Consider the following 26,893-nt stretch of genomic DNA (forward strand, 5'->3'; position numbering starts at 1 on the left):
TGTGGGGAAATGTAAGATAGTACGAGTACTGGAAAAAAATTATAATAATACTGGATGATTTTGATTGACAAGTGTAATTTTTTTCCCAGCCTTCTGGTTGAGAAATCTACTTGTGTCTTAAAAAATTGCTCAAAATCTAAGTGTGAGAGTGCTGTTTACATTAAACACAAAAAAAAAATTTCTGATATTAATAAGCAAATGATCATTACCAGAAAAAATGGTGTCAGACTAATGGAGAGGTAAGACTGCTTGGAGTCCTTCTGTATGTGTAAAAATTTACTTGCTTCCTTTTACAGAGGACTTAAGGACCTGGAATTAGACACGCCCTCCATTGAGAAACGCTTTGCCTATAGTTTCCTTCAGCAGCTTATAAGATATGTGGATGAAGCCCATCAGTACATTTTGGAGTTTGGTATAGTACCCCTTGCACATTTTTTAAAACAATTATTAGCTAATATTTCAGATGTTACAAAAACCACCAGAAAAAATTTTTGAAGATTGATACATTTCTGGACTAGTTTTCCCTTTAATTTCCTGTTCTTGATGCTTGAAAATCATGAATTTTGGAGTTACGAAACTGCCATTCATTCCAATTTCCCATATTCATTCATCAGATTAAAAATTTTCAGCAAAAATTTATGACTTTCATTCTTTGAAAAAGAAAACTACCTGCCCCCTTGCATTTATGCACAAAATTATGATCTCTCATATGGGCACAATAATAGTTACTATTTCAGAGAGCAAATGAAACCAGTCATTTGCACCATTCTGAAATTTTGTCTCAAAAAGGGAGTAGGGAAACATCTTCAACAAACTCCAACAGTGGGAATGTTCTTTTACAATTACCCAGCACATGTTTCATGAAGAGCATTATGAAGGATTTAACTTTTTCTGCTTTTGGTGAAGAAAAAAAAATACGAAAGTTTGGTCACCCAAGCTGACTTCTTACATGAGCAGTAAAAGCCAAAAAACCTGGCCAGATGCTACTTCTGTTGTGACTATGAGAGTGGTAATGACATATATACTGTGTCTATAGTGATATATGCTGTAAATGACAGTAACAGAAATGTCAGGGCCATTGAATAAATCAGTGCTCACCTAAAAACCAATCTAGTTTTAATGTAGAAATTTGGGAAATTTAGGAGTTATTATATGCCATGGTTAATTAGAGTAGCACAAGTCTGGTCTTGATAACTAACCAGGCTACTTCTGCTGCTAATGATTGATTACCATGGCTTCATCATTCTTAATTACATAAATTTGGGATAACTGCAAGAGTGATAATGATTAAATATTGTAACACTAGAAACATTGGTGGAACGAATACCGTTTGTGTCCCTCAATAGATTAATGGAAAGAAGACATTAAATAGAGAAGACGACATTAAATAGAAGAGAAATAGTTTGGGAGCTGTAAGAGATATTATTTTGAAAGAAATTTTGTTTTTTATAGTAGGAAAGAGTGAAGCAATATAAATAAATTTTGGTTGGATAGATCTAACCATTAATTTTGTTCTTTAGTACCAAGTTCATAAATAAGGGATGAGAATTCATTAATTCCATTTCTCCTGGGAACAACTGGGGAAAGGTGTTTTATTAGCATCTGAGTTCAGGTTTCCAAATCGTCACCTGTAACAAGAAAAGATAAACATAACACCAGATTTTTATCTCACAAAAACATCCATATCTCTTTGGGCTATGAGATACCTACACTTTAATGAAGATTTGGGCAGTTATTCTTTATACATTTTATCTGCTGTTACTTTTCCTCTAATGAGGTATTCATAAAATGCCACTTTAGCTAGTGCCTATACTATTTGAGGTACCTTAAATCTACATCTAAAGATGACCAGTATTATTTGTTTATAGTGTACACTTCCTAAGAAAAATGCAGAGTAGACTGTAATTGGGATACATGACAAGGAACTTATTTTTCTTCTCTCTGCAGATGGTGGCAGCAGAGGCAAAGGAGAGCAATTCCCATATGAACAAGAAATCAAGTTTTTTGCCAAAGTACAGTATATTTTTGCTTATTCTTTGTCAACATAGTGATTAACAGAAGTGAGAACATATTTTTTAGAGACAGTTATTGTTATAGTGGTGTTTTTCTGTGTTAAATTCATTCTTTTATTATTTAAAAACAGCTATAAAAATAGCTTGAAAACAATGTGGGATGAAGTATAGGTGTGGGAAGATTACAAGACTATATTTTTTATTCTCATTATTTCCTGCTCCATGATTTGCATCTGCTCATATGATGTTATTCAGAAGCTCCCTGCATTTTCTGTTTTCTGGCTTAGTCTAATTTTGAAGATTTTTCTCTTTTACAATCTTCAGGTGGGTTAAGGTGAGCAATAGTTATTGGAATTAACACGGCTATGTGTCTGTCAGTGTCATGGTAGTTATTTCTCTTGTTTTAAAACCATGTTGTTGTCTCCATCACGGAGTCACACAGTGGCTGAGGTTGGAAGGACCCTTTGCTTAGCAGTTTCAGAGAGTCAGGTCCATCTTTTGAATATGTCCAAGGGTAGAGACTCCACAGTCTCTCTGCTCAACCTGTGCCAGTGCTCAGTCACCCTTACAGTAAAAACGTGTTTCCTGATGGTCTGAGTGAACCTACCATGCTTCAGTTTTTGCCCATTGACTGTGGTCCTGTCACAGTTGAAAAGGGCTTGGGTCCATCTTCTTTACCCCCTCCCTTCAGACATTTACACACATGGATGAGATCATCCCTGAGCCTTCTCTTCTCCAGGTTAGGGTCCCAGCTCCCTCAATCTCTTGTCATTTGAAAGATCCTCTAGTTCCTTAATAGGTTTTGTGACCCTTCACTGGAGTCTCTCCAGTATGTCAATGTTTCTCTTGTACTTGGGAGCCCAGAACCAGATAAAGCACTTCAGATGTGCTCTCACCAGAATTGAGAGGAAGAACCCCTTCCCTGGACCTGCTGACAAGCACTCTGTCTAGCTCAATCCATGCTGCTGTTGGCTGCCTTTGCAATAAGATTGCATTTTTGGCTCATGGTCTGTTTGCTGTCCACTGAGGATCTCCTGGTCCTTCGAAAAACTGCTTTTCAGCTGATTTGCCCTCAGTGTGTCCTGGTAACTGGACTTATTCCTCCCCAGGTGCAGGACTTTGCACTTGCCCTTCCCCTTCCTCCTGACAGCCATGAAATTCCTCTCAGCACTCTCCTTTTTCTGTCATGATTTTACACATTATAAACCAAGAAAATTTGCTGTTGCCTTTCACACATAAAATCTTGTATGAGATTTGCATAGTCAAAATGCCTTTTGAATTCATTAGTGATTAAGAAAAGGTGACTGCAGCATTTTCTAACTCTGGTGTCCTTTGCAGTAAGTTATTTCAATGCCTTAGAGTACTTCCACATGGTATTATTTATCAGGCTGATTGACTCAGAAGCTAGCATTCCACTCTCTTGTGAAACATGCTCCAGAAAGGAAACAATTTCATATTTTCTTTTCAGACGTGTATTTAGGATCAGCTGCTGGCTGACACCTGTTGTGAGTAATAATCACCACAGAAAGTAAACAGAAAAAATTCTGTGGCACAAGCCCTTAGCAAGTGATGTTGTTTTGAAAACTCTAGAACTAAGTGCTGTTAGCATGCTGACAGTTGTAGGGGAATTTTTTTAAACCTACATTAAAAGGACCAAAAAGCAGTAGTTGTATTTGGTTATGTGGTATAGGAAAAATCTTAAATTGTGAGATAAAATTAAAATATACTTTCTGCCTTTCTACTCCTCCTAAAAAAACCCCACAGATAAGTCCCAGTGATAATGTAAATTTTTTTTTCTGCTGCCTTTCTTGATGACATATTAAGCGCCTTGAATATTAAATAAATTCAGAGAAATAGCTATTAAAGAAAGAATCCAAACAGATAGAAGTTTTAAGACAGAAAACCTGTTTGAAATCTCCTGTCTTTAGTTGTGACCTACAAAGTATAATACAGAACATAGTAAAGAAGGTCCTGAGATAACCACTCTTTCTGATATAATTTCAGGTTGTGCTCCCTTTGATTGATCAGTATTTTAAAAATCATCGCCTATATTTCTTATCTTCTGCAAGTAGGCCTCTCAGCAGTGGTGGCCATGCCTCTAATAAAGAGAAAGAAATGGTGACAAGGTAAAGCTTAAAATAATATTCATGTCTTTGCATATGTGTGTTGGTCTTTAAAGAGCAGCAGTTAATTGTGGGCAAGTGAGAAGTGGGAGGCACAGAGATATTTTTATGTACACACAAATTAAGCATTTTTCACTTTCTTTTCCCATTAGGAAAATTCATTGTATAAAATGGAGAAGAGTACAGAGTTATTATATGCTGTTTAAAAGGTGATGATTTTAGCATGCAGGGAACTTCAATTTATCCTTATATTTAAGAGCAAAACACTTGCACAGTCTGTGGCACAGGCTATACAATTATGTATCAGTTTTCTGATATTTCTTTTAGAAATAGGTATATACTGAAATCATTATTCCTGCAAAATTTTATGTTAGATTTATAAGCCAAATTTGTTTGCAGCTGAGTTTCAATAAGTATCATTATTAATGTCCATCATAAAAATAAGGGAGTTGCATTCTTTCTGCTCTATAGTTTTATAAATAGTAATGAGTAGTACTATCACAGAAATACTTGACTCTTTCTCTGAAGTTGCTCTTTTTTGCAGACCATCTCTAAGATGTTTTAATTTAATTTCACTTCTGATTGAATTGAAACCCACATTTCCCATTTAGTAAGGTGGATTGCAAGCTTCACACAGGATCTCTTGAGTACCTGTAACGTGGGCATGTATGATGGCTGCCTTCTTGGCTGTTCTTGGGCATGAACCATGCAATATTGGATTGCTGCCTTTTGACAGCCAGTTGGTGGTCATTCAGACATGCAGGGCTTGCAAGATTGTGTGAATGCTGAGTGAAGTTTTTATCACAATATTAAGCTCAAGTAAGAAATGGCTGTATTGACTTTGCGTCATCTCATGGACTAATCTGAACTGGCAGCTTATCTGAATGCAGTTCTTCAAGGGATTTAAAAACTGTATCAAATTGCATGCATATAAATAATTTTCCAGTCTTATGAGCTGCTAATTTTCTGTCTGTAAAGTCCTGGATAATGATGTTTTTACAGATGTTAAGTCATTCCAATAAACTCCCTGCTTCTGGAAAATGTCAGCTGTATCAGCATACCTGCTGTGTAGAGATTCAGGATTTATGCACATGTGCTCTATAGCTGTGTGAGATTCCAGAACTTATAGTCCTGCAAAAAGATCAGAGCTGCTGCCATACTTGATTGGGTTACGTGCCATCCAGATGTGTCAGCCAAGGAGAAGAAAATAGATGCAGGGAAATCTTGGATGAGTAATAGCTAATTCCATTGAGTGCACCTCCTACACAGAATTTGTTTTAAGCTAAGGGCAGTTCCTGGCTGCTTTCCTTCTCCAGTGAAGATAAACTTGCATTCATTAAGCTGTGGAAGAGTATAATTTTGGATATTGATAATGCAGTGAAAGTCTCAGCATATGCAACAACCATTCCATATTCAGAAAATAGTCAATCTAAATCTATTTTGCTGACAAATATAGGTCAGACTTCTTCCTGAAATGTGGTGGCATCATATACTGTTGTATTTGTAACCAACCTCTTCATGGTTGGGTTTTTCAAGTTTCTCATCCAGTAGACCAAGTTACAATTTGGAGTTATTTATATATTTATTTATTTGACCTCCAACAAAAGACACTGTAGATAATGGTTTCAGTCTCACTTTGTAAAAGCATAGCATCTGCTGAATGGCACAGTCAATTGAGTAACATTTTTCTGCCAGAACATAAGATAGAGTGGTGAGCTATTTATGTCTTTTCCAGAATGGACACAAAATCTATATGATGCTAACATGCTTCTCTACATCTTTTTCTGTTGGAATTGGTGATCCAAGATCCTCATTAAAGAATATATAGTCTATGTCTGCATCATGGAATAAAAAGTGAACTGAGATCCCTGAACATGCACCAAGCAGGCTCATTTCTAAAACAGAGCAGTTGCTGTTGCTAGAGTGGATCACTGTGCCTTGGCTAATTAGCTGGATTCAATCCCACATTAACCTGGCTGTTGTGATTCTGGACATAAATGTTTCCATTTGACACCGTGCTCTTGTCTGTCAATGGAACAACATGTTCAGATCTCATCCATAGGCTGTGCAGACATGCTTTTTGTATCTTTTGCTTTTAAATCAGAGGCTAATAAATAGCCAGAGTGCCTATTAATTAAGTAGCTTATTAAAATGACATGATATTGTTCATGTCATTTATAGCAGATGAAAGGGTTTGCAGCATAAAATAATACCACAAAAAATGAACGTTTATGGTGAAAATTCTCATACCAAACCAGATCTTGAAGATGATTGATAGAATTCCAACTTAATCTGGATCCCAGGACAATTTGGGTAGGGTAGTTTGCTCCTCCTTCTATGAATTAACAGAAAATTTTACTCTTCTTTTTTCTCAACGGAGTGCTATTTATCAGCACAGGAAGTAGTTCAAACATGTGAAACAAAATCATTGATCATATTGTTTATAACCATGTAAGAGGTGATATTTAAAAAAAATTTTTTTAGGAAAATTCTTCCTGTGTTCAAGTTTACAAGATCCTAATTGAACTAGCTAAACATTTGCCATCACACACCTCACTTAATTTGATTCCGTTGCCTTGTGTTTTTAAATTGTTAGTGGTATCCTGTGTAGCACAATGACCACATTTTACTTTTTAAAGCTTTGATGGTTATTTCCTTGTGGGTTATTGTATAGAACGCTTTTATATTAATTAGCTTTGCTTTTAATTTTTTTGTTTGTTTTTTTTAATTATAAAATGTGCTTATTTAACCATGTTTGTTAAGGATATGCACTTGAAAATTCTTTCTTTAGTATTCTGTCCCACATTCTGCTCAGACAATTGATTCTTTCTGCGTGACATCATGTTGCTTTTCCTGCTCATATATCAGCTGTTATTTTTTCTTTCTTTCCCCCCCTCCCTCCCTTATTTTTTTCCTTTTCCCTTCTCTTCTCTTTTGTTTTTCTTTTGTCTTCAGCCTGTTCTGCAAACTTGGAGTTCTTGTCAGGCATAGGATTTCACTGTTTGGTAAGGAGACCCTTGACAAATACTAGCATGGCCATCACTTGGTTTTCTTTGCTATTTTTGCATTGTGTTAAGTGCTGCTTTGTTGCATGCTGCATGGCTGAAATGCATGGTCTACACAGACCACCAATTGTTTAGACTGGTAGATCAAAGACTTTTTTTAGGTGGAATAAAAAGCTTTTGTAGTTTTCAGTTTGAGGGGGGGGTTATGGGAGCTTTTTAGTTTTCTGTGAGTCTTAACTAATTTTTGGGTTTCATTATCATATCAAAGAATTTTGATGAGTAAAATAAAATTACTGATTTGTAATGTTATTCTGAATAATTTGGGGAAAACATTTGACAATCAGAACTGCACATTTGTATTGGAAAGTCATTAAGGAAAATTGGAAGTGGGCTGAAGTGCTTAGTTACGTTCTGTGGAATTCTTGGATATTCTCAGATGTGCTTGACTCCACATACGCATGTGTACCCTCTTTCTGGTATTATGTGACCTTGGCAGGAACTTGGTGTTTGTCTTATGCAATGTGGAAATCAATGAATTGAAGTCAATCTGAAGTCTGTATCAAATGTATAGATTATATGCAATACTGTGTGGCATGGTAATTTTTTTTGCAATTTTCTCTTATGCCGTGGTGCTAGGAGAGCTGGAATAGTACATCCTGTGCATACATGGCTGCTATGATGGATGCAGTGCAAACTTCAGCATCCATGAACGTAGCTAATTGGGTAATTACCTAGTGAATTAGAATTTGATTATGATAACATGCACCTAACTCAATTCCTGCATATTTCATTCAATTTGAAGGGAAAGAACTCACTTGCTGCAGCAGTGTGGTTTTTAAGAATTTTACAGACCATTATGAAAACCATTAAACTAAGAAGAAATATCAGGAGGTTTTTTGGTGTAATCGCTTTTAAATATTTTGGGAGGAGCTGAGTGGATTTGCCTATAAAGCCAAAAGATGATAGGAGGAATGGAGTTATTTCTGCAGCTGTGTGGCATTGTTGCAGCTTTTTCTGGAGGGTGGAATATTTCACAAACCTACACATAAGCTCTGATGTGATGTCTTTGAAGAAACAACCCTAGGTTGTTTCTTCAAAGACTGAGCTAGCTCAGATGTACTATTAAAATTTTGGAAATCTATTTTTCTATTTGTGCATTTGGTTTTCATATTTTGTTAAATAAAATGAGACATGGTTGAAATTAAAAACCTAAGTCAATATAACTTTCCTCAGTACTAAAGAAGAGATCTTTTCTATTCCACTTGTCAGCTTACTTATTTCTTGTTGTTTGGCTGGGTTCAAGTGCTAGGAGGTATGTCAGATAGGATCAGCTGATTATTTGTGATAGCTACAGTTTGTTTTTTAACTCTTTTCCTAGACTACTATAACTAACAGATTACAAAATCTTAATGCCAACACAGTAGTTTTGGCATGAATTGTGACAAGGTCATCGTGAGACTATGGAGCATGATTGGGTTTTTTACTATGAACTTAATAACTCAAGTCAGAGTCACCTTGTAGTTTGCCTTCCCCTCCAAGTGAATTGCATGACATGAGAAAATCTGATTAAGAGAGTTGCACTTATTCCAGCAAAGACAAACACTCTGCAGAAGAGGAGAAAGTGCTCATAACTGAGCACACCTGGGGCCTACAAAGTTATTTGTGCATTTTGAAGGCATCTTCTGTGAGCAAGTGTTGCTCAATAATAACTTCTGTGGATAGTGTGGAGTTTGCTGAAACAAATATCAAAATTCTATATAGTTTTGCTGTATAGATACTTTATATTACTGTGAATATAAATGGTACTTCTGAATATAGAACTGCATTTCTGAAAATCATTCATGAAAGTCATGTAGCTTAAGATGTATATAGGAGTTTGTTAAAATGGGAAATTAAGCATGCATGTCTTACAGAGTGAATTTAAATAGTCAAATTTGATATCTGAGAGTGTCCTTGAGATTATGGAATTAGCATTCAGCATGGAATCATTATTTGTTTACAATGTGAAAGTAGATTTTGACTGCAGTAATTTACCATTTGAGAGCTGTGGCTGTACATGAAGAAGACTGTATTGGTTTATTTTCATTAGTATTACTGGGTAGAAATGGAAAGATTTCAGTAAATATTTTTGGTGAATTGAGCATATTAATTTATATTTTCTCAAATTTAAAAGCCAAATTTAAGTAGCTTGATTGTTTAAATTTCTTGTAAGCCATTCTATTCTGGAGCAAGTTGCTGAGAATTTGTGGCTGCCCCATCCCTGGAAGTGCTCAGGCTGGGTTGGATGGGGCTTTGAGCAAGCCTTGTCTAGTAGAAGGTGTCCCTGCCCCCAGCAGGAGGTTGGACCTAGATTATCTTTAATGTCCCTTCCAATCCAAGCCATTCCATGATCCTGTGATGGTCTAAGGCACAGTCTGGTGTACTCTGAGTACTTCCCTCCACACCTGCTGTCATTAGCACAGTCCTGCACTCTCTCCATCAGCACAGACATTCCTATCACCAGAGCATCAAAATAATAAGGAAAAAAGTTTGATCTGACAAAAAATCTTAGTCTTTTGGGGTGGTGATTTTGGTAGGATTTTTTTAGGTCCCCTCAGCTTTCTTATCTGCTTGCTGTACCATTGCATGAGCACACATGCCAGTGAAAAAAAAGGTTAGGCTGCCTGGCTGAGCAGCTGTGGAAGTTCTGGTCCAGTTTTTTTAATCTGCTGTGGATGAGCACCAAGTCAGTATTCCCTAACAGTATTTCCTAATTTTGGTAGCATAGAACAACTATTACAGTGCTGCAATGAACCTCCCACACCTTCCTTGCACTTTATCTTTTAAAATCTCTAGTTCACTGAAGCAATTACTAATTTTACTTGAATGTTTGCTTGTATTTTTAAGAAATAACCACCAGTGAGAAAGTACAGTACGCTGTAGCACTGTATGCAGATAGAAGTATTTTCAGAAGTCTTTCTTAAACATTTTATTTGTTTCTGCTTTTTAAATCAAGAATATTTAAAGAAAAGAAAGAAAAGGCAGTTTTATTTTTGCATAATTTCATTTTAAAAAGTTAATTTTAAAATAGGCTGTGGTTCAAATTTGTATAGCATGCATCTGTTCTGGATTTAAAAAGTGATCTTAGAGGAAAGAGGCTTGTAAATGGCAGCATTTTGGGTTGTACATATGTATAGAAGGCTTCTTGTCTGTAAGTCCTTTTTACATACCAAAATGGGACAAATAATTACAGACTATATGTTTTATGTCAGGGACTGTTATTTATGGGGGTCCAATTAAGCTGTAAGTAACTGCAGACTATGGGGAATACCAGGGAATGAACTTTATAATGACATTTTTTATAAGTGTTCTCTTCCTGCAATAGCAACTTTGGAAAGTTAACAGCTTTTGTGTCACTGAGAGGGGGAAGACAAATAATCAAACTTTTATGTTACTGAGAGGGGGAAGATAAATAATCAGATAAACTTGAATTAATTAAAGCAAAACTTATAGAAATCAAATGGAAACCAGAAGATACACTGCAGCTCTAATTAACCCCACATTTAAGTGCTTCCATCTTGACTGCCTCAGCTTTTTTATGAGAGATGCTTTCCTGCCTCTAGTTACTGCATTTGGGTAAACAAGACTAAGACAAAAAACTGCATGTTCTTTAACATGAAATTATGCAGAAGTTCAGTTGCTCTTCTGCTATGTCATTTATTCTTTCATTAAATCCAGGGGTACAGTTAGCAGTGTGTCAATAAGGTGTATGCTGTGCTCAGCTTAACTGGTGGATAATTTTCCTCTCTCTCTAGGAAACGATGCAACATCAATAGTCAACTGTCTTCACATACTGGGACAGACCTTGGATGCAAGGTAACACTGATTATATTTTCTAAAGTACAAGGAAAATCACTGAAGAAAGTAATGTGCAGTTACATTTGGGCTACTGTGTAAGGTGGCAGAATTTCAGCACTGTAACTTGTGAAGTTACAGTGCTGAAAAGAATTCCCATTGCAAAAACAGGTCAATTACTAGGATTTGACAGGACAGTATTTGTAGGTTGCACTTTAAATTTCATTATGGATCAGTGGTGTCCAGAAACTTCTGACTGTTAGTTTATGTGGTTTTAATCATGTGACTTTCTCAAAACCAAAATAAAGTTAGAAATACTTTATTATTTTCCTTACACTGTTTAATCAAAAAATTCAGGAGTTAAATGCACAGTCAATCTGTCTCATAGAGTGTCTTCTCTGCAAATTAATTCAGGTTCTAATTTGAAAAAAACCCAAACCCTTTGCCTGAATTCAGTGCTACTTTTATGTTGAATTGAGCTGCTTGAGCTATTATTGTGAGGTTTGTGGATGAGACAACATTGATATATTGGAGAACTATGTGTTGCTTTTCATTTGCTGTAAAGTCAGCCATTTCTGCTGAGAGTTGATTTTTAGTGGTTTTTTTGCATTTTTAAACAAAATATGATAGCTTAAATTGCCTCCATGGAAAATTTAAGGTAAACTATTTCACTTTACATTAAATCTCAAAACAATTGTCTGTATTATGTGCATATAGTTCTCGTTCTCAATATCTTTGCAGTTGCTTTTATGGACAAGTTTAATATTCCATTTGCTAGGGGGTAGAGTCATGATCATGGTCATTAACATGGCTCAGCTCTTGCATGGTATGCCTTTAGTTTTCAATATCTTGGTTTTTTTGTCTTAAATTGTCCATGGTCCATGCAATCACACAGACAGAATACAAGCACAAGTGAAGGTCACTAATTCAACTCTGGGTAGAGATGTGACAATAGCTCCAGATGGAGATTAAGGAAATAATGGAGGTAATTTGGAAGTTTAAAGATATTGCTCTTGAAACTGTATGTATCCACTCTTTAAAATAAACAATCAGACTAAAAGAACTGGAGTGATGCTGAATTTACAAAAGAGCATCACCTCAATTTATTTCACACATGCCTAAATGGATACTTCCTTTAAACAAAGGATCTTTTTAATTGAGCTAGTTAAATCATAAAAGGTAAGAATTCTCCTGGATTGCATCTTTACATTGTTGATTATGGTGCTATAGTTACATAATTAATGCATTGATTGATTGATTTGATTTTAACATATGTGATTGTTTTTATTCATTCCTTTCTCGTGCCATTGTTCTGGAGATAGAAATGGGACTCCTTTAATTAGGAAGATTTTCTGACTTCTGTCTTGAGACGATTCTTCTCTTTCTAAAGTCAGAAATCACAGACTTACTAATTCTTATTTTTGTTATGTAGTTTTTGGGTTTTCTCCTCTCTGAAGGCAAATGAATCACTTTATAAATTTTGAAGGACCATTTACTTGGCAGGAAAACAGATAAAGTATCCTTGTGTTCAGCAGGATACCTATGGAACTTGTTTTCAGTCAGTTATTCTGCTCTGAGGAGATTTTACAATGTTAAAAGATGAAATATTTTTCTTCAGATCTCTGTTATCTATTTCATATAATCCAAGACTAAGCTTTCTTCCATGCTTGTATAACATGATATTCCTTTTCATTCTTTTTGCATGATATAAACAGGACTGTGATGAAAACTGGTCTGGAATCTGTTAGGATGGCATTGAGAGCATTTTTGGACAATGCTGCTGAGGATCTGGAGAAAACAATGGAAAATCTTAAGCAAGGCCAGTTTACACACAGCAGAAACCAGCCAAAAGGAGTTACACAAATCATTAATTATACCACAGTTGCTCTCCTGCCAGTGCTATCTTCATTATTTGAGCATATTGGACAGCACCAGTTTGGGGAAGATTTGATATGTATGTATCATATTATCATATATATATATATGTAGAAGGTCCATGCCATTAAAATATCTGTAGTGTCATGCAGTAAGCATTACTAGACTCTCAATTGTATTAAAGAAGGACAAATCCTATGTCATTTTGACAAAATTTTTATTGATTTAATCAAACATTTGCAGCAATTGACCAAAAACAGTCTGCCAGTTTTAGTGGACTCTGAATAAATATTGAAGCAAATGTGTCCATTATTACAAAGTCAGAAGGATCAATTTTGTTTATAACTTTATTATAAATTTACTGTGACTTTCTTCATGCGTGAGAATTCACTTTGTGTGAACTACTTTGTCCTTACTCTGTCTATAAATAAGGTTATACTACAAGAGGGGTGTTGCACCATCATCCATGCACCTCAGTTTCAGTTAGAGGGGAATCTGGGTGGCTCCTTAATTTCTGAAAATTAAAGGGAGAAGGGAGAAGTGGAAGGAGCTCCTGAAGAATTCAGACACCAGAGAAGGGAGTGCAAATGAAAGTCTGGATATTGGATTTCTGTAAAAGTTCTGATAGTAGTGGGTTCAGTGATACTTTATTTTCCCAAACCCAGAATTTTGCAGACTTTGCAGCCTGCGCACAAAACTTGAATTTTATATATTTTAGGAACTCACAGAAATATTACTGTCCAGATGGCACTAAAGGGGGAATCCTACCCTGCGTAGCTAACTCTGCGACTCAGTTATGAAAATCCATGAGAAGTATTTGGAGGAAAAGAATAATGAGTTACATTTTTTCTCTTTTTAGAATCTGTAAAAAAGTATTATTTAAAGTAGCCTTAAAAGAACTCTTCAAAAATTTGGAGTTGTATTCATGGATTTTAAGTCATGAGATGTAAACATCCACTTTTTTTGTTAAACTATTTCTAAATTTCTATGAAATTCCAGAGACTTTGGTGGTATCCAGAAAAAAACCATCATAAACCATTTTTCAGGCATCAACATGTTCATGCCTTGTATAACTTTTGGTCTCTGGTATCCCATGTTTTGGAACTTAATATTTAACTTTGAATTCTTTATTACTTAAGTTGGTGTTGTTAACCAGCTATTATACATACATCAGACTGGTGAAAAGCACTGAATTTAGAATTCACAAACTGGGAAAGAATAGTTATTTAAAATTGGGGCTACTTATTTTGTCCAGAGCATAGTGGAAAGACTAATTTTTCTTGCACACAACTCCTCTTTACATTTTGTTAAGAGTAAGATTTATCTTATTTGTACAAGCATCTTGACCTGGTGCTTGTACCTGAGAGTAGTGGTTGGAGTATGCTCTGTGGGTGGATCATGTACAAAGATGGGTCAGTCTAGCTGAGGTTACCATAACAATGTACAAACACTGAACTCTGAGATGATCTGAACTCAATTCACAGTACAGTGAATGGCTGGGCCATGTAGCTTTGATGCAATATCTTGTAGATCTCCCAGCCCATGCAGTCTTAGACTGTTTTACTCACAATATTTCATTCATTGCATGTTGAGGGATGAAATTATCACTGTAGGAGAGACTACAGAAGATATCTGTGGCTAGAATGGCAGTGTTGTCCTTGATGGTACTTACACTGTTGTTGCACTGTTACTGCAGAGTGCATTACAAAAGCGTTTTTTCAAATAGATTTTAAGGTTACCCTTACAGTTTTATGACTGAATTACTTGATAATTTTAAAACATCTTTTGGTGAAGTATTTGTATGGAATAAAGAATTATTTATTGTTTTTAATCCTTTGTAAATTTAAAGTGTAAATTAAGTACATACTATTAGCTGGTATCAGTGCCTAAATGAAAAAAAAAATGATAAACTGTTATTAAAATAATTAAATATCTGTTTAACAGGATTGCCTTTATTTTGCACAGTGGTATTCTCTTTGTAAAGGTGTCATGTATGAAGAGATGGTAGGCTATTAATTTAAAAAAATTAATGTACAAGTGGAATAGGTTTACTATTTTAGCTATTAGCATGATATTAAAATAAATGGAAATTTTGAGTAAAAAGTATGACACTTGGACATCCAAAGGCTTTATATTTAGTGGGTAATTTCTGTGGATTGCCTTTGTTAGCTTACTGTGTTTTATTCTGTTATTGTCTGAAGTAACTTATTTTAATTCTTTGGGAATGGCTTGCAAAGAAGAATCTCTTTGTAAATATAGTTTTCTTCTTCTCTTTAGTGGAAGATGTTCAGGTCTCTTGTTACAGAATATTGGCCAGTTTATATGCTCTGGGAACCAGCAAGAGTATCTATGTAGAGAGGTAAGAAGGAAAATAGTTCTTCTGTTTTTAATATTTGCATTTATATTTAGCATCATGAATTATAAGTTCAGAAATCAATGTAGAAGATTATAATTGGAAAGATATCTTGAGATAAATAAAGATGTGCTCACATGTTAAGTGGAATGCAGGTGCATTTACTATAATATCCTTGAAATATTGCATTCTGTGTTTTTCAAAATACTTTTATTAATTGAAATAAAAATTAAAAATAAAATTATCTGACTTTGTAATGAACAGCACTTGATTTGAAGGTTAACTAAGGTATTGTAAAATTATGTCTTTCAGTTCGACAATTGTTGTACTCTTCCTTCTATAATGTTTAATTGGGATGTATATTTTTTTCTCATTACCTTACATTTAATTTTGTCACTTGTAAAACCCTATTTCTTTTCTAGCTGTTACCCAGGTAAATGAGGCATTGCAATTGCTGCTTTATACATCTCTGTATCTTCTAACCTTCCTCCAGGTTAAGCCATGTGTAAGCCATGTTTGGTCATAAAATGGAGATAGCTAGAAAAATTCAGTTTTTAAAACTGAAGAGTTGCACTGCAGTGGCTAACACTGTTCTGAAGGCAGGCTGAACAGAATGCATTAATTTCAGGTATTGGCAGCAGTTGTCTAGGAAGTTCACTGTCTAGGAAGTGACACTCTTGAGCAGATCAACCTGTGCATAAGTCCAAAGCAGCCCCATGACATACCCTTTCTTACTTGGTGCTACTATCACAGGCAACAGTATGAAAAATTATTGGGACCAAAATTCAAGTTAAAAAAAAAAAAAACAAATCTATGGAAAATCAGGTCTCCTTGATTTCATTAAGGACATAAAATTACTTTTTTTGCTGTTTGGCAAATAAAGGATATGGGATTTTTTTTTGAAGACAAAATATATCAGAGTAACTGATGATTTTTGTGTATGGTTCTCTGCCACCAAAATCAAAAAGCGCATGCTCATCGCAGGTGTGTGTGATAAATGTATGTTTTGCTTATGAACACGTAATGAAAACGGGGAAAAAAAAGGAAGAAGGAGAAAAAAGTATGAGTAATAATGGGCATGAAGTTAGATTTAACAAAATCAAGTTTAATTAGTTGGATCTAGAAAAAATAAAATCTCCAAGACTGAGATAAACTATAGACCGAGGATGAACTTTGTTAAATCACAAGATCAGTTTTGAGGTATTCTCACCTTTCTAAATTCTGCTGTGATCAATGAAACTGAAAATTAGAAAGACTAGTATAGCTGTCGTGTGAAGAACCCGAGTGAAGTGACAGGGAGGGCATCACTTACTTCTTCCTAGAAACAGGCTTTTAAAAATTTTAACAGACAAAGAATTTTGGTTATCAAATAAATGTTGTATAGTTGAAGATATTAAAGCAATGGCTTTGTGATAAAATTTCAGAGTTCATGATCATTAGAAACAATTTTCCACTAACTGATGAACTTGACTTTCATACTAGACTAAGCATAAAAGTGATCATCATTATTTCTCAGAAAAGTGAAACATCACTTAGGTAAAATGATAGTTGATTTTGTTCTCTTGTTCTATCCAGTAGCTTTTTCTTAATAGTAGGGATTATACAGTCAGTAAAGTTGAGAGGAAAGTAATAGAACATAAGGCATTTTTATAATTACTTTGGTTTCCCCTGCATTTTTTTCATGTAAGCTGTGTAGGCCATCTTTGACATTTTATGTCTATACATATCACTGGTATATTAGCAGAGGATTGCTAGACTTCATTTCTATTACATGTTCTATTACATGTTCTTGTGTTGATGATCCCAGTAATGTCATGGCTTCTCTTTGAAATGCCTTGATCTGAGAACACAACCCCAAGGTGTGGTCAGTCAGTACTTACCAGGTGACTCCACTGGTGGCCCCTTCCAACCTTACCCATGCTGTGGCTCTGTGATCAAAGATGTGTGTCACTAATGGTGTTTGTTAATTCACAGGCAACGATCAGCACTAGGGGAGTGCTTGGCTGCTTTCTCAGGCGCCTTTCCAGTGGCTTTTTTGGAAACTCATTTGAACAAACATAATATCTACTCAATCTACAATACCAAGAATGCGAGAGATAGAGCAGGTATTTCCAGAAACTGAAATCATGATTATGAAAACATGATTTGACTGTGAATGCTGCTTGCCTTAAGACTTGTGATTTTACATACATTTTATAATGCAAGAATTTTCTTGTAATTTCATGGATGAATTTATTTTCTAAATTTTTCTTTCTAAATCAGTTTTATAATCAATTTCTTTTCTAAATCTGGTAAAACTGATCATTATATGTTCCTAATGTTACTGATATGTTAATTTTGAGATACTGTTCTCAAAATACCACTTTGGAATTGAATTAATGAAGAGACTGCACATTTTTAGTACCTCAGATATTCTATATTTGATCACAAAATTAGGCATCCTTGTCAGTAGCTTTGGTTCCTCAGTTTACATAAACAGTTTTGGGTCCCTAAAACATACATACTTGCAACTGAAGGAAAATAGCTTTGCTGTATTAATTAGATATTATGGCCTTATAAAATAAAAAAATAGCAGAGTAGTTTGTAGATTGGTTGTAATTTTCTTTGACATAAAAGGCAGTAGAATTTCTTTACAGTAACATTATGTATGTTTACTTTGCATTTATCTTTTTATTCCATTTTTGATGTTTCTTATGCTGCAACATGCTTGTTGAATAAGGTCACATGCACAAACTGTTCCTGCAATAAATAGAAGTTGCAGTAGAACTTCACAAGCTCTGCATATATGCTGAGTCTGTATCATATTACAGATACACAAAGATGACATTGTATGTTCATGTAAGATGCCATTTTATAATGGCAATAATTTTATAACTTATAACAGGGAGCATAGCAGATTTTTTCTCCAAGGAACTCTAGTATCCAAACTTGAAAATATCAACAATTATGGATGCTTACCATATACATATACAATCCACTCTACTGTCATGGCTTTTAACACAAAATGAAATGTTTTTTTTCCAAAATTGCATAATCTTTAAGGAGACTTTGTGATGTCTGTGTAAAATATATTTACTCTAAATAGGAGAAGATACTGCTTGATAAAAAAGACAACAAGAAGTTGTGGAATGCTGGTAGAGATACTTATATTCACAAGTTGCAGGCCAAATTTTTGTTCTATAAATACCTGTGTGACACCTGTATGTCATGGTATGTGTTAGTATGTTAAACATTCAGGAGCTGCAGGTTATGCTTGCAGAGATTTTTTGTAGATGAATGAAACTGCCTCAAAAATCAAGGGCACTGCAGTGCCTTTTCAGAGAAAGGAACTAAAAATTCAAATGAATCCAAAAGTAAACATTTACAATCACATATTCACCTCTAGAATCAATTTCTCAAATCTGCTCAATTTGTTAGGATAGGCAATGTTTTCTGTTTGTTCCATTAGAATTCCAGGTCTCATCTAATGTATTGTTGAGAGATATTTCATTGTATCAATTTGTTTCCTCAACAGCAAAACTTACACTGGAAGGGATTTTGAAATTTAAGATTTATTTTGTATATAGAAAAGTGCATCTGATTTCTCAGAATTCATTCCACAATATTTACATTGTTGAAACTTTCATACAGAAATTTTAATTACAGAACTGTTGATATAAATAGTTTATTGCTCAACAGTATGAAAAGATGTGTTTTTTATTGTTGTATTGGGTATGTTTCCTTTGGATCATAAGGGTGAAAATGTAAACAGAAAACAGAAGTTGTATCGGATAGCAGCTGAAACGCTGTTTTCCTTTTGTGATCTGGTTTATTGATTTTTTTTTCCCCCCAACAGTTCTCAATTTGCCAACTAGTGTAGAAGAGGTTTGCCCAAACATTCCTTCCTTGATGAAGCTGATGGAAGAAATAGTGGAACTGGCAGAATCCGGTATTCGTTACACACAAATGCCACATATCATGGAAGTCATTCTGCCTATGCTGTGTAGTTACATGTCCCACTGGTGGGAGCATGGGCCAGAGAACAATCCTGACAAGGCTGAAATGTGTTGCACAGCCTTGACGTCAGAGCACATGAACACTCTGTTGGGTAACATATTGAAAATCATCTATAACAACCTTGGTATTGATGAAGGAGCCTGGATGAAGAGATTAGCAGGTAAGAAGTGAAAATTAATTAATTATCAAGCAAATGTGTGTGTATATTCAGAATGTTTACACACACACACGGACTCTGAATCACTCTGTATTTACCCCATTAAAGCTGGAATACAAGAACATTCATATTTGTACATTTTTAAACAATACAGATCTGGATGAACCAGAAATACCAAGTATAAAGAAAAAAACCAGTGTAAGCAGTATGTTTTAATATCTCTATAAGTAAAATAACAAGTACATTAGAATATTTCTTTTTCCATAGAATATGCACATGTGCCTTTTGCAGTATATTAAATTCAAGGACTATAGAACATTTTCATTACATAGCAAATTTTCATTTGCAGGCATTATACAGTTCCTTGCTATTCTGTATGAGTGCTGGATCCTTAAAACCTGGGTTTGAAGGCCTATATCTAACACATTCATTACAATTAAATGTTGAAATTCTCATGTCATTTTAGTAATAGTTATGTTGACTTCATCTTGTGAAGAACTTGAAATTAATTGAAAAACACTTTAATTCTCAGTGTTACACTCTCTGAGGAAAAGTCACTTCGGTGGTATGGATTCAATTATTCAATTAGACTTTCTTAAGGCTCTTCAGTATTTACTGTAGTAGTAATTTCATTCATGGTAGCATTCAGAATTCCTAGTGTTTTGAGAGTTAGTAATGTAATGCACTCTTAAGAATAGGTAGCAACTGCCTAAAATTCTGTGTAATTTAATCAGTGTGTGACAAATGGTTTGGTACCAATGGGCCCAGCTGAAGTGCTAATTCACATAACTGTTATTATGAGTTGATTTTCATAAAGCTTGTGCTGATAAGTCTAAAATGAATCAGTTGAATCACTCCCATTTGTCTACATACAAGACTTAGTGTGCTGAAGAAATACAGACAAGATGTTTCCATGGGTTTTCAAATAACTAGAGCATGCTTTCCAGCTCCCCTTCGCTCAAGCAAGGTTCAAAGGAGGAGGCAGCAGCTGAGAAAACTTGTGCATGCACTATGTAGCTATATGTGTATCCATCCATACCATTAAACAACTTTGGCATTGCTCAATAAAACTATGCAGACAAATACCACGCTGACAGTATTCCAGTAAAGAGGTGTTTCAAGCTTTATGATCTTGCAGCCTTAGTCTGTGAAGTTGCAATTTCTGCCCTCAGACAAAATGAATTGACTTTGTGAAATCCTGACCACATTTAATTCTTGGCAAAACTTCTGCTGATTTCAATGGGGGCAGGATTTGGCTCTGTAGCCTAGAAGTAAGATTCAAGAAAGAGTGAAAAGGTAAAAGATTTTAGTTATATTTTGTGGCCAGGTATATATTATAATATTCATTGCCTTAAATAGTGTTTTCCCAGCCCATCATAAGTAAAGCGAAGCCACAGCTCTTAAAGACACACTTCCTTCCACTGATGGATAAACTAAAGAAAAAGGCAGCAGTGGTTGTATCGGATGAAGAACATCTAAGAGCAGAAGGCAGAGGTGACATGTCGGAGGCTGAACTGCTCATCCTAGATGAGTTCACCACTTTGGCACGGGACCTCTATGCCTTCTACCCTTTGTTGATTAGATTTGTGGACTATAACAGGTATGTGGAGAGGAATAGGTCAATGAATCTCATAAAACCTTCCTTTTTATTGATACCGCCTCTTGTCCCTTGATGTGCCTAGCACTGAATTAGAGTGGCTTTTACTCAGTCTGACAATCTTGCAGTTGCTCGAGCTAATGCTTTCTGACTTTTAGGAGGAGCTGGGGTCTTTTTGAGAAGAAAACAAAATAAAAATGCAATCCAGATTTATTGGATTAGAATTAGGATTAATATTAAAGGATTGTAAGGGTTTTGAAATAGGACATCGAAAAGCCACTGCTACCAGGAAGGATTAAAAGCATATATTATTGGTTTTGTTGACTTGTATCCTTGTAAGATGTTGAAAAGTGATTTCAAAGCATTAAGACAATGAGGATTATCCCCTTTTTTCACCTTTATACCAAATTTTAGGGCAAAATGGTTGAAAGAGCCCAATCCTGAAGCAGAAGAGCTGTTTCGCATGGTGGCTGAGGTTTTCATTTACTGGTCAAAGTCTCATGTAAGTAATTCCTTGGTAAATACTTTTGTTAATGAGGTTTCTTAATAGGTAGATCAGTTATTTAGTGGTTATATTTGTAAAACACATTTAATGACAGAAGTGAAACTGCAGATAGGAAGGTATTAATGACTCACATTTCTGACACTTCTGGAATGGCAGAGAAGATAAGATAGGTGTTTGGTAACATAGTAAATTGATTAAAGATATTTTTCTTACAGGTTCTACCTTGTTTGTTGTGGGTTTGTTTTGGGGGATTTTTTAATGTGTTAAACTCATTGCATTTTGTATCCTTACCTTTTATTTTTCTTTTCAATTATTTTAACCCCATAGCCTTTTTGTAATGAGACCTAGTAAGCACTGATACTTTTTAAGTAAAACATGATCCGGTGAATACTGGAACACAAAGAATTAAAAACCCAAAAGAGTCTAATTACTTTAAGGCATTAGATCTTTGTATGGACTGTTGTCTGTATGAAAATTCTTTATTTGCTATAGCTTCATCTGTCTCAAGTATGGGGAACAAGATACCTTATAACTTCAGTACTGGTGCCTGAATTTGGCTGTAAGATTTATTATAAACAGCACTGTGCACAAAAAGTGATTATACTGTAGGTAGATACCAGATATTGAAATCACCCGTGTATTCATAATTTCAATATTTTATTTAAATATTTTCTTATGTACGAGGATATAGTGGAAGTTTATAATGGGGAAAAAATGAATTAATAATTTATTAGTAGGGAACCTGGACCATATTTTTATATTGAATTGGAGGAGGAGTAAGATTTTTATAATGTCTTTTTCATAGCTAGGGAAGCATTTCCTTCTCTCTAACATGAGGAAAATCCCCAAACATACACTACCTGAGTTATGCAGTATAAACGAAACTGAAATTCAAGGGCATTGTTGATGATCTGTTAATTTTTACTGCCCTTAACTTGTGGATTTTACCGATTTCTTCTTAATTTGTACTTTTATTTAAGGTATGTTTAATAGAGTACCTACGTAAATGCTTCTAACTGAGATCTGTATATTTCCAGAATTTCAAAAGGGAAGAGCAGAACTTTGTGGTACAAAATGAAATCAACAACATGTCTTTCCTTATCAGTGACACCAAATCTAAGATGTCTAAGGTAGCGTAATCATATTTTTCTCTTTGCAAAAGGAAGGAGTCAGGAAGATTCCAGAGAAGCACCTTTTATTGTTTGATTTTTCTTTTTTTGTTTGATTTTTTTGGAGGGGAGGGGATTTGCTTTTTGTTTTGGTTTTTTTCTGGTGAAAAAATCTATTGAAAGCACTGGGTTGAGATGCAAAGCGCAGTCATTTGAGTAACACGTTGCAAGATATTGGCAATGTTAAAATGCCAGCTCCACTGGATGAGGTCACACCTGTGTAGGTAATGAGGAAATATTCAAACCAGAGACAAGTACAAAGCTGCTAGTACAATTCGTTTATTTAATATTGGATTTGGTTTAATTTTCATTTTTACTTTATTGTTCAGGCAGCGGTTTCTGACCAGGAAAGGAAGAAGATGAAGAGAAAAGGTGACCGCTACTCTATGCAGACCTCTCTCATTGTGGCAGCACTGAAGAGATTGCTTCCAATAGGCCTAAACATTTGTGCTCCTGGAGACCAAGAGCTAATTGCACTGGCCAAAAATCGTTTTAGCATGGTAGGTGCTCTTTTTGCACTTCTAAAAGGTAAAAATATTTACTAATCCTATTTTTTAATGTTTTGCACTGTGTTCATTCTTACAGCATGATGCAGAGAATTGAGATTAAAATTCTGTTTTATAAGGGCACAGTGGGTGATTATGGTGTATATCTACATATTTTCCTCATGGCTTAAAACATTTCAATTTGAACATACTTATGATCAGTATGGATGTATTTCAGAATGATCAGTATATGAATACAGATGATATTCAGTAGTTGAACTAGTTATTTCTTTCTCTTAATTTTTAATGCAAAATAGTTTTTGTTATATTTTATGAAGCAATTTGGTTGGAGTTGATCTCTAAAGTCTTTTCTAATCTAGTTAATTCTGTGACTCTCATAAAATTAAGAACTAGCTGATTCCTAACTTCTGTGCCCAATATCATAACTAATTCCTTTTAATCACTCTCATGTGAGTGAAAGAATTTCTGTAGGGATAGACTGTTTTAAAAGTAATTCTTTTGGGTATATACTCACAGTGCAATAATTTGATTTTAATTTGGAATATACTTCTTTTCTCAAGCTATGCTTTCTACACTGTAGGGGGTTATATGGCCATAGGACTGCTGAAGTGAATCCTATAAAGGATGCTGTGAAAAAGCTCTGCAAAAAAAGAACTCAAATCATAGAAGGCTCTGGTCATGTTATTGGCTTTATTTGGCCAAACTTTCCATATGTGTATGTTAGCAATTTGAATTCAAGCTCACATTTAGTGTGTTACTGTGAACAGATATATGTATGATGCCATCCAGAACTTGATCTTGCAAGCTTAGTTAAGAAAAGGTTTGTCTCTGATATTTTTCTCAGTCTTTCCCATTGTCAGTTTCATTCATCATCTCATGAAGGCAAAGGCTGATATTTATATGAACCATAACGTTTCCTAATTACCCTCTATTCTGAATTTATATGATTTGTAATCTATTGGCAGAAAGACACCGAAGATGAAGTACGAGATGTCATCCGCAGTAATCTTCACCTTCAGGGCAAGGTATGCAGTTTTTAAATTTGATTTTTCTTCCTTTGAATTCATTTTTTGGTGCCATATAATGGCAACCTGCCTTGGTTCCTTAGAATAACTTGTAGTCCCTTATTCTCTTCTGTCAAGTAACTTGTTGTTAACTGTTAAATGTTAGGTTTTTAATGTGTGTGTATGTGCACTATATACAATGATGTATGGCCCTTCAAATCTCTCTCCATTCATACCATTAATACAAAATTGGAGATGGAAGGAAGTTCTATCACTGTTTAAACTGCACCTAATAGCATTTGAGATAAAGTCTGCAAAATGCTCTAAGTTACTTAGTATCAACTTGAAGTGTAAATGAAAAGGAAGCTGCCATTTTGACGTACTCTGTAAAATTAAATATCTCCAGTTTTCTCAGTTTGGTTCCTGCTTTTCAGTCCTGGGAAAATAAGGTATTTTGGGAAAAAGTATAAGATTTCTATTACTGAATTCCAGCTAGTGCCAGGTGAATAGCTTTAGGGGAAAAGTCTTGAAATGGCCAGCATAATGAAACTGTTTTATTAATGCTTCAAATAAAGAAAAAGAAGCCTGAATATGGAAGTGTAATAAAATTATGCATCTGTCTCCGCTACTGAAGATGGAATCGTACCTATGGATGTTGCTTTACTTAGGATTATCCTCTACCTCCTCCCCCTTCCCCATCTTTTATTCACCTCAAGAGGAAACTAAACTACTGTTTTCTGTGCTTATTAAAAGGTCACAAAAGAGTAAACATGAGTTTAAAATCTGGTGCTTTTTTTTCTGAACTGTTATTTAAAAATCATTCAGAAGTCCAGCTTCCACTGCAATCAGTGCATGTATAAAATAATTTTTTTTTGATGAGCTGGTAGAGAAATGGTTCTTGCTGAATAATATGTGAGGATTAATTTTCTCCCATCATATTTGCCATATATCCCTGCCATGTTAACAACAAAAGTGTTTAATCCAGTAGCTTTAAATTATAGGGTTTGCACATAAAAAAAGTTTTCTCAAAAGCAAAAGACTTGGTTAAATCCTAAAACATTGAAATACTTATCCTTATATAGCAAATATTGTTAAATACTGAGAAGCAGAAAACAAACAGGCAAAGTACTAGGAAGAAAGCAGTGTCTGAAGATCTTAATGAGCAGCAGTACTTAAACAATGTGAATGCCATGAACATAAAACCTTTGAACATGAGGTGATTTTGTGTATAAACTTCAATGGTGTTTTCTTATGACAGTGATAGATATTTCTTTTCCGGCATTTTCAGTATGTGTACATTGTAATTTTGTGAGCCATGCAGTTGCAAGTCTTGCCTGGGATTTCACGTTGCTATTTAGCACTTACCCTCCTGTTTTAACTACTTCAGTTTCTGTTTTGTTTCTTCAGTGATATGTTCTGCTGTTAAGAAATTTCTGTCTGTTACTGCTTTGTTGCCTGGAAGACATGATACATCCTAATACCTTGATCTTTACTTTCTCTTCAGAAGCTTCCTATGCTTCAATTAAAAGTTTGCTCTAGTTAAGCAACATACATCTTCTCTGTTTATACTACATGAGAATAAAATTGCTTTTAAATTTCTTAGATTGATGCAATTTTACAGTGTCTTGATAATTAAGACAAAAGCAATTTTAGCTAATCCAAAATCCACAGTGTTGCATTTTCCAGTCGTAAACTTTTAATCAGTGACTGTAGAATTTAATATTTTGAAATGAATTCCCAGTGGAAGATGAAAATCTGAAAGAGAACCACATAATACACAGATAACAAATCTAAACTGCCATTGTAGTTAGCTTTATTTTACAACTCTTTACATATTGTTTTAATAACTTTTAAAAGCTCTGATTTAGACCTGTATGTGACAAGCAGTTAACTGCAGACAAAATGGTAATTTATCACTGACACATTCTAGAGTCAGCACTAAATGTAAGTGTGTAGCTAGTTACTTAAAGTATAATGTCTAAAGTTAAAGTCAGTAGTTATGTAAAAATTACAATGCAATATATTCCATGATTCTCTGCTGTCATTAGGATTCAGTCACTATACAGTTGAGTGGGATGTTTCTTGTTACAAAAAATGATGCCATCATGCATAGACTACCCTTTTGTTGTCTAATTGAATTAGAGATAATGGGAATGAGGGCCAAATGGCCTTATAAATTGAAATTACTATTTTCTACTATGAATTAATATGTAACTTATTTATAGTGGTGTGTGTAAAGCAGCTTTCAAAATATAGGAAAAAATACTGCATTTTGAAAGGCTGGTTTGCTTCCAACAATAGTAATATTCTTTTTTTAAATGGTGTTTTCTGTTAACCACTTCTTCTCACAGACACATACAATTCTGTTATTTACATTAGAGCTGATATGTAATTTATCTAGATTCCTTTTCGGAGTACTACACTGTTAGAGAATCATCCTTCTGAATCTTTAGCTTTTAATGTTATAGCATCTGTTTCATGCATTTGTCTACCTTTGTCTGCATTTGTCTTCACCCTGTTTCTGTCTTTCCTTTCCTTGCATGCCTGCATGCTGTTACTCAGTACCAAGCCTTTTCTTTCAAGAAATTGATGATGAAACTTGCATTCATTTTGACATGGATGAAGCTCAAGTCACCAAAATCTTCTTCCAGCCATTCTAATTCACACCTTGAAATGCCAACTACTCATGCCCTTAGAAAACTACCTTTACAAAAAAGCTGTGCCTTGGTAGAATGTGAGGAGTCCTCAGATCAAAAG

At 34.8% G+C, this 26,893-nt stretch overlaps 1 protein-coding gene across 1 annotated transcript in view; it reads left to right on the forward strand.

Moving 5' to 3' along the window:
- The window catches only part of RYR2 (ryanodine receptor 2), a 381,235-nt gene that overhangs the window by 287,321 nt on the left and 67,021 nt on the right, over positions 1 to 26,893 (forward strand). The window contains exons 59-72 of the mRNA XM_050972655.1: positions 297 to 412; positions 1,948 to 2,012; positions 4,017 to 4,138; positions 7,091 to 7,140; positions 10,935 to 10,995; positions 12,690 to 12,928; positions 15,127 to 15,208; positions 17,177 to 17,307; positions 19,038 to 19,358; positions 20,715 to 20,955; positions 21,367 to 21,454; positions 22,495 to 22,587; positions 22,956 to 23,126; positions 24,098 to 24,157. Coding sequence (XP_050828612.1) covers positions 297 to 412; positions 1,948 to 2,012; positions 4,017 to 4,138; positions 7,091 to 7,140; positions 10,935 to 10,995; positions 12,690 to 12,928; positions 15,127 to 15,208; positions 17,177 to 17,307; positions 19,038 to 19,358; positions 20,715 to 20,955; positions 21,367 to 21,454; positions 22,495 to 22,587; positions 22,956 to 23,126; positions 24,098 to 24,157 — 1,840 coding nt within the window. The remainder of the gene's footprint in view (positions 1 to 296; positions 413 to 1,947; positions 2,013 to 4,016; positions 4,139 to 7,090; positions 7,141 to 10,934; positions 10,996 to 12,689; positions 12,929 to 15,126; positions 15,209 to 17,176; positions 17,308 to 19,037; positions 19,359 to 20,714; positions 20,956 to 21,366; positions 21,455 to 22,494; positions 22,588 to 22,955; positions 23,127 to 24,097; positions 24,158 to 26,893) is intronic.

The sequence above is a fragment of the Serinus canaria genome, chromosome 3 (genome assembly GCF_022539315.1).
Source record: "Serinus canaria isolate serCan28SL12 chromosome 3, serCan2020, whole genome shotgun sequence".
In the NCBI taxonomy this organism is placed as follows: Eukaryota; Metazoa; Chordata; class Aves; order Passeriformes; family Fringillidae; genus Serinus; species Serinus canaria.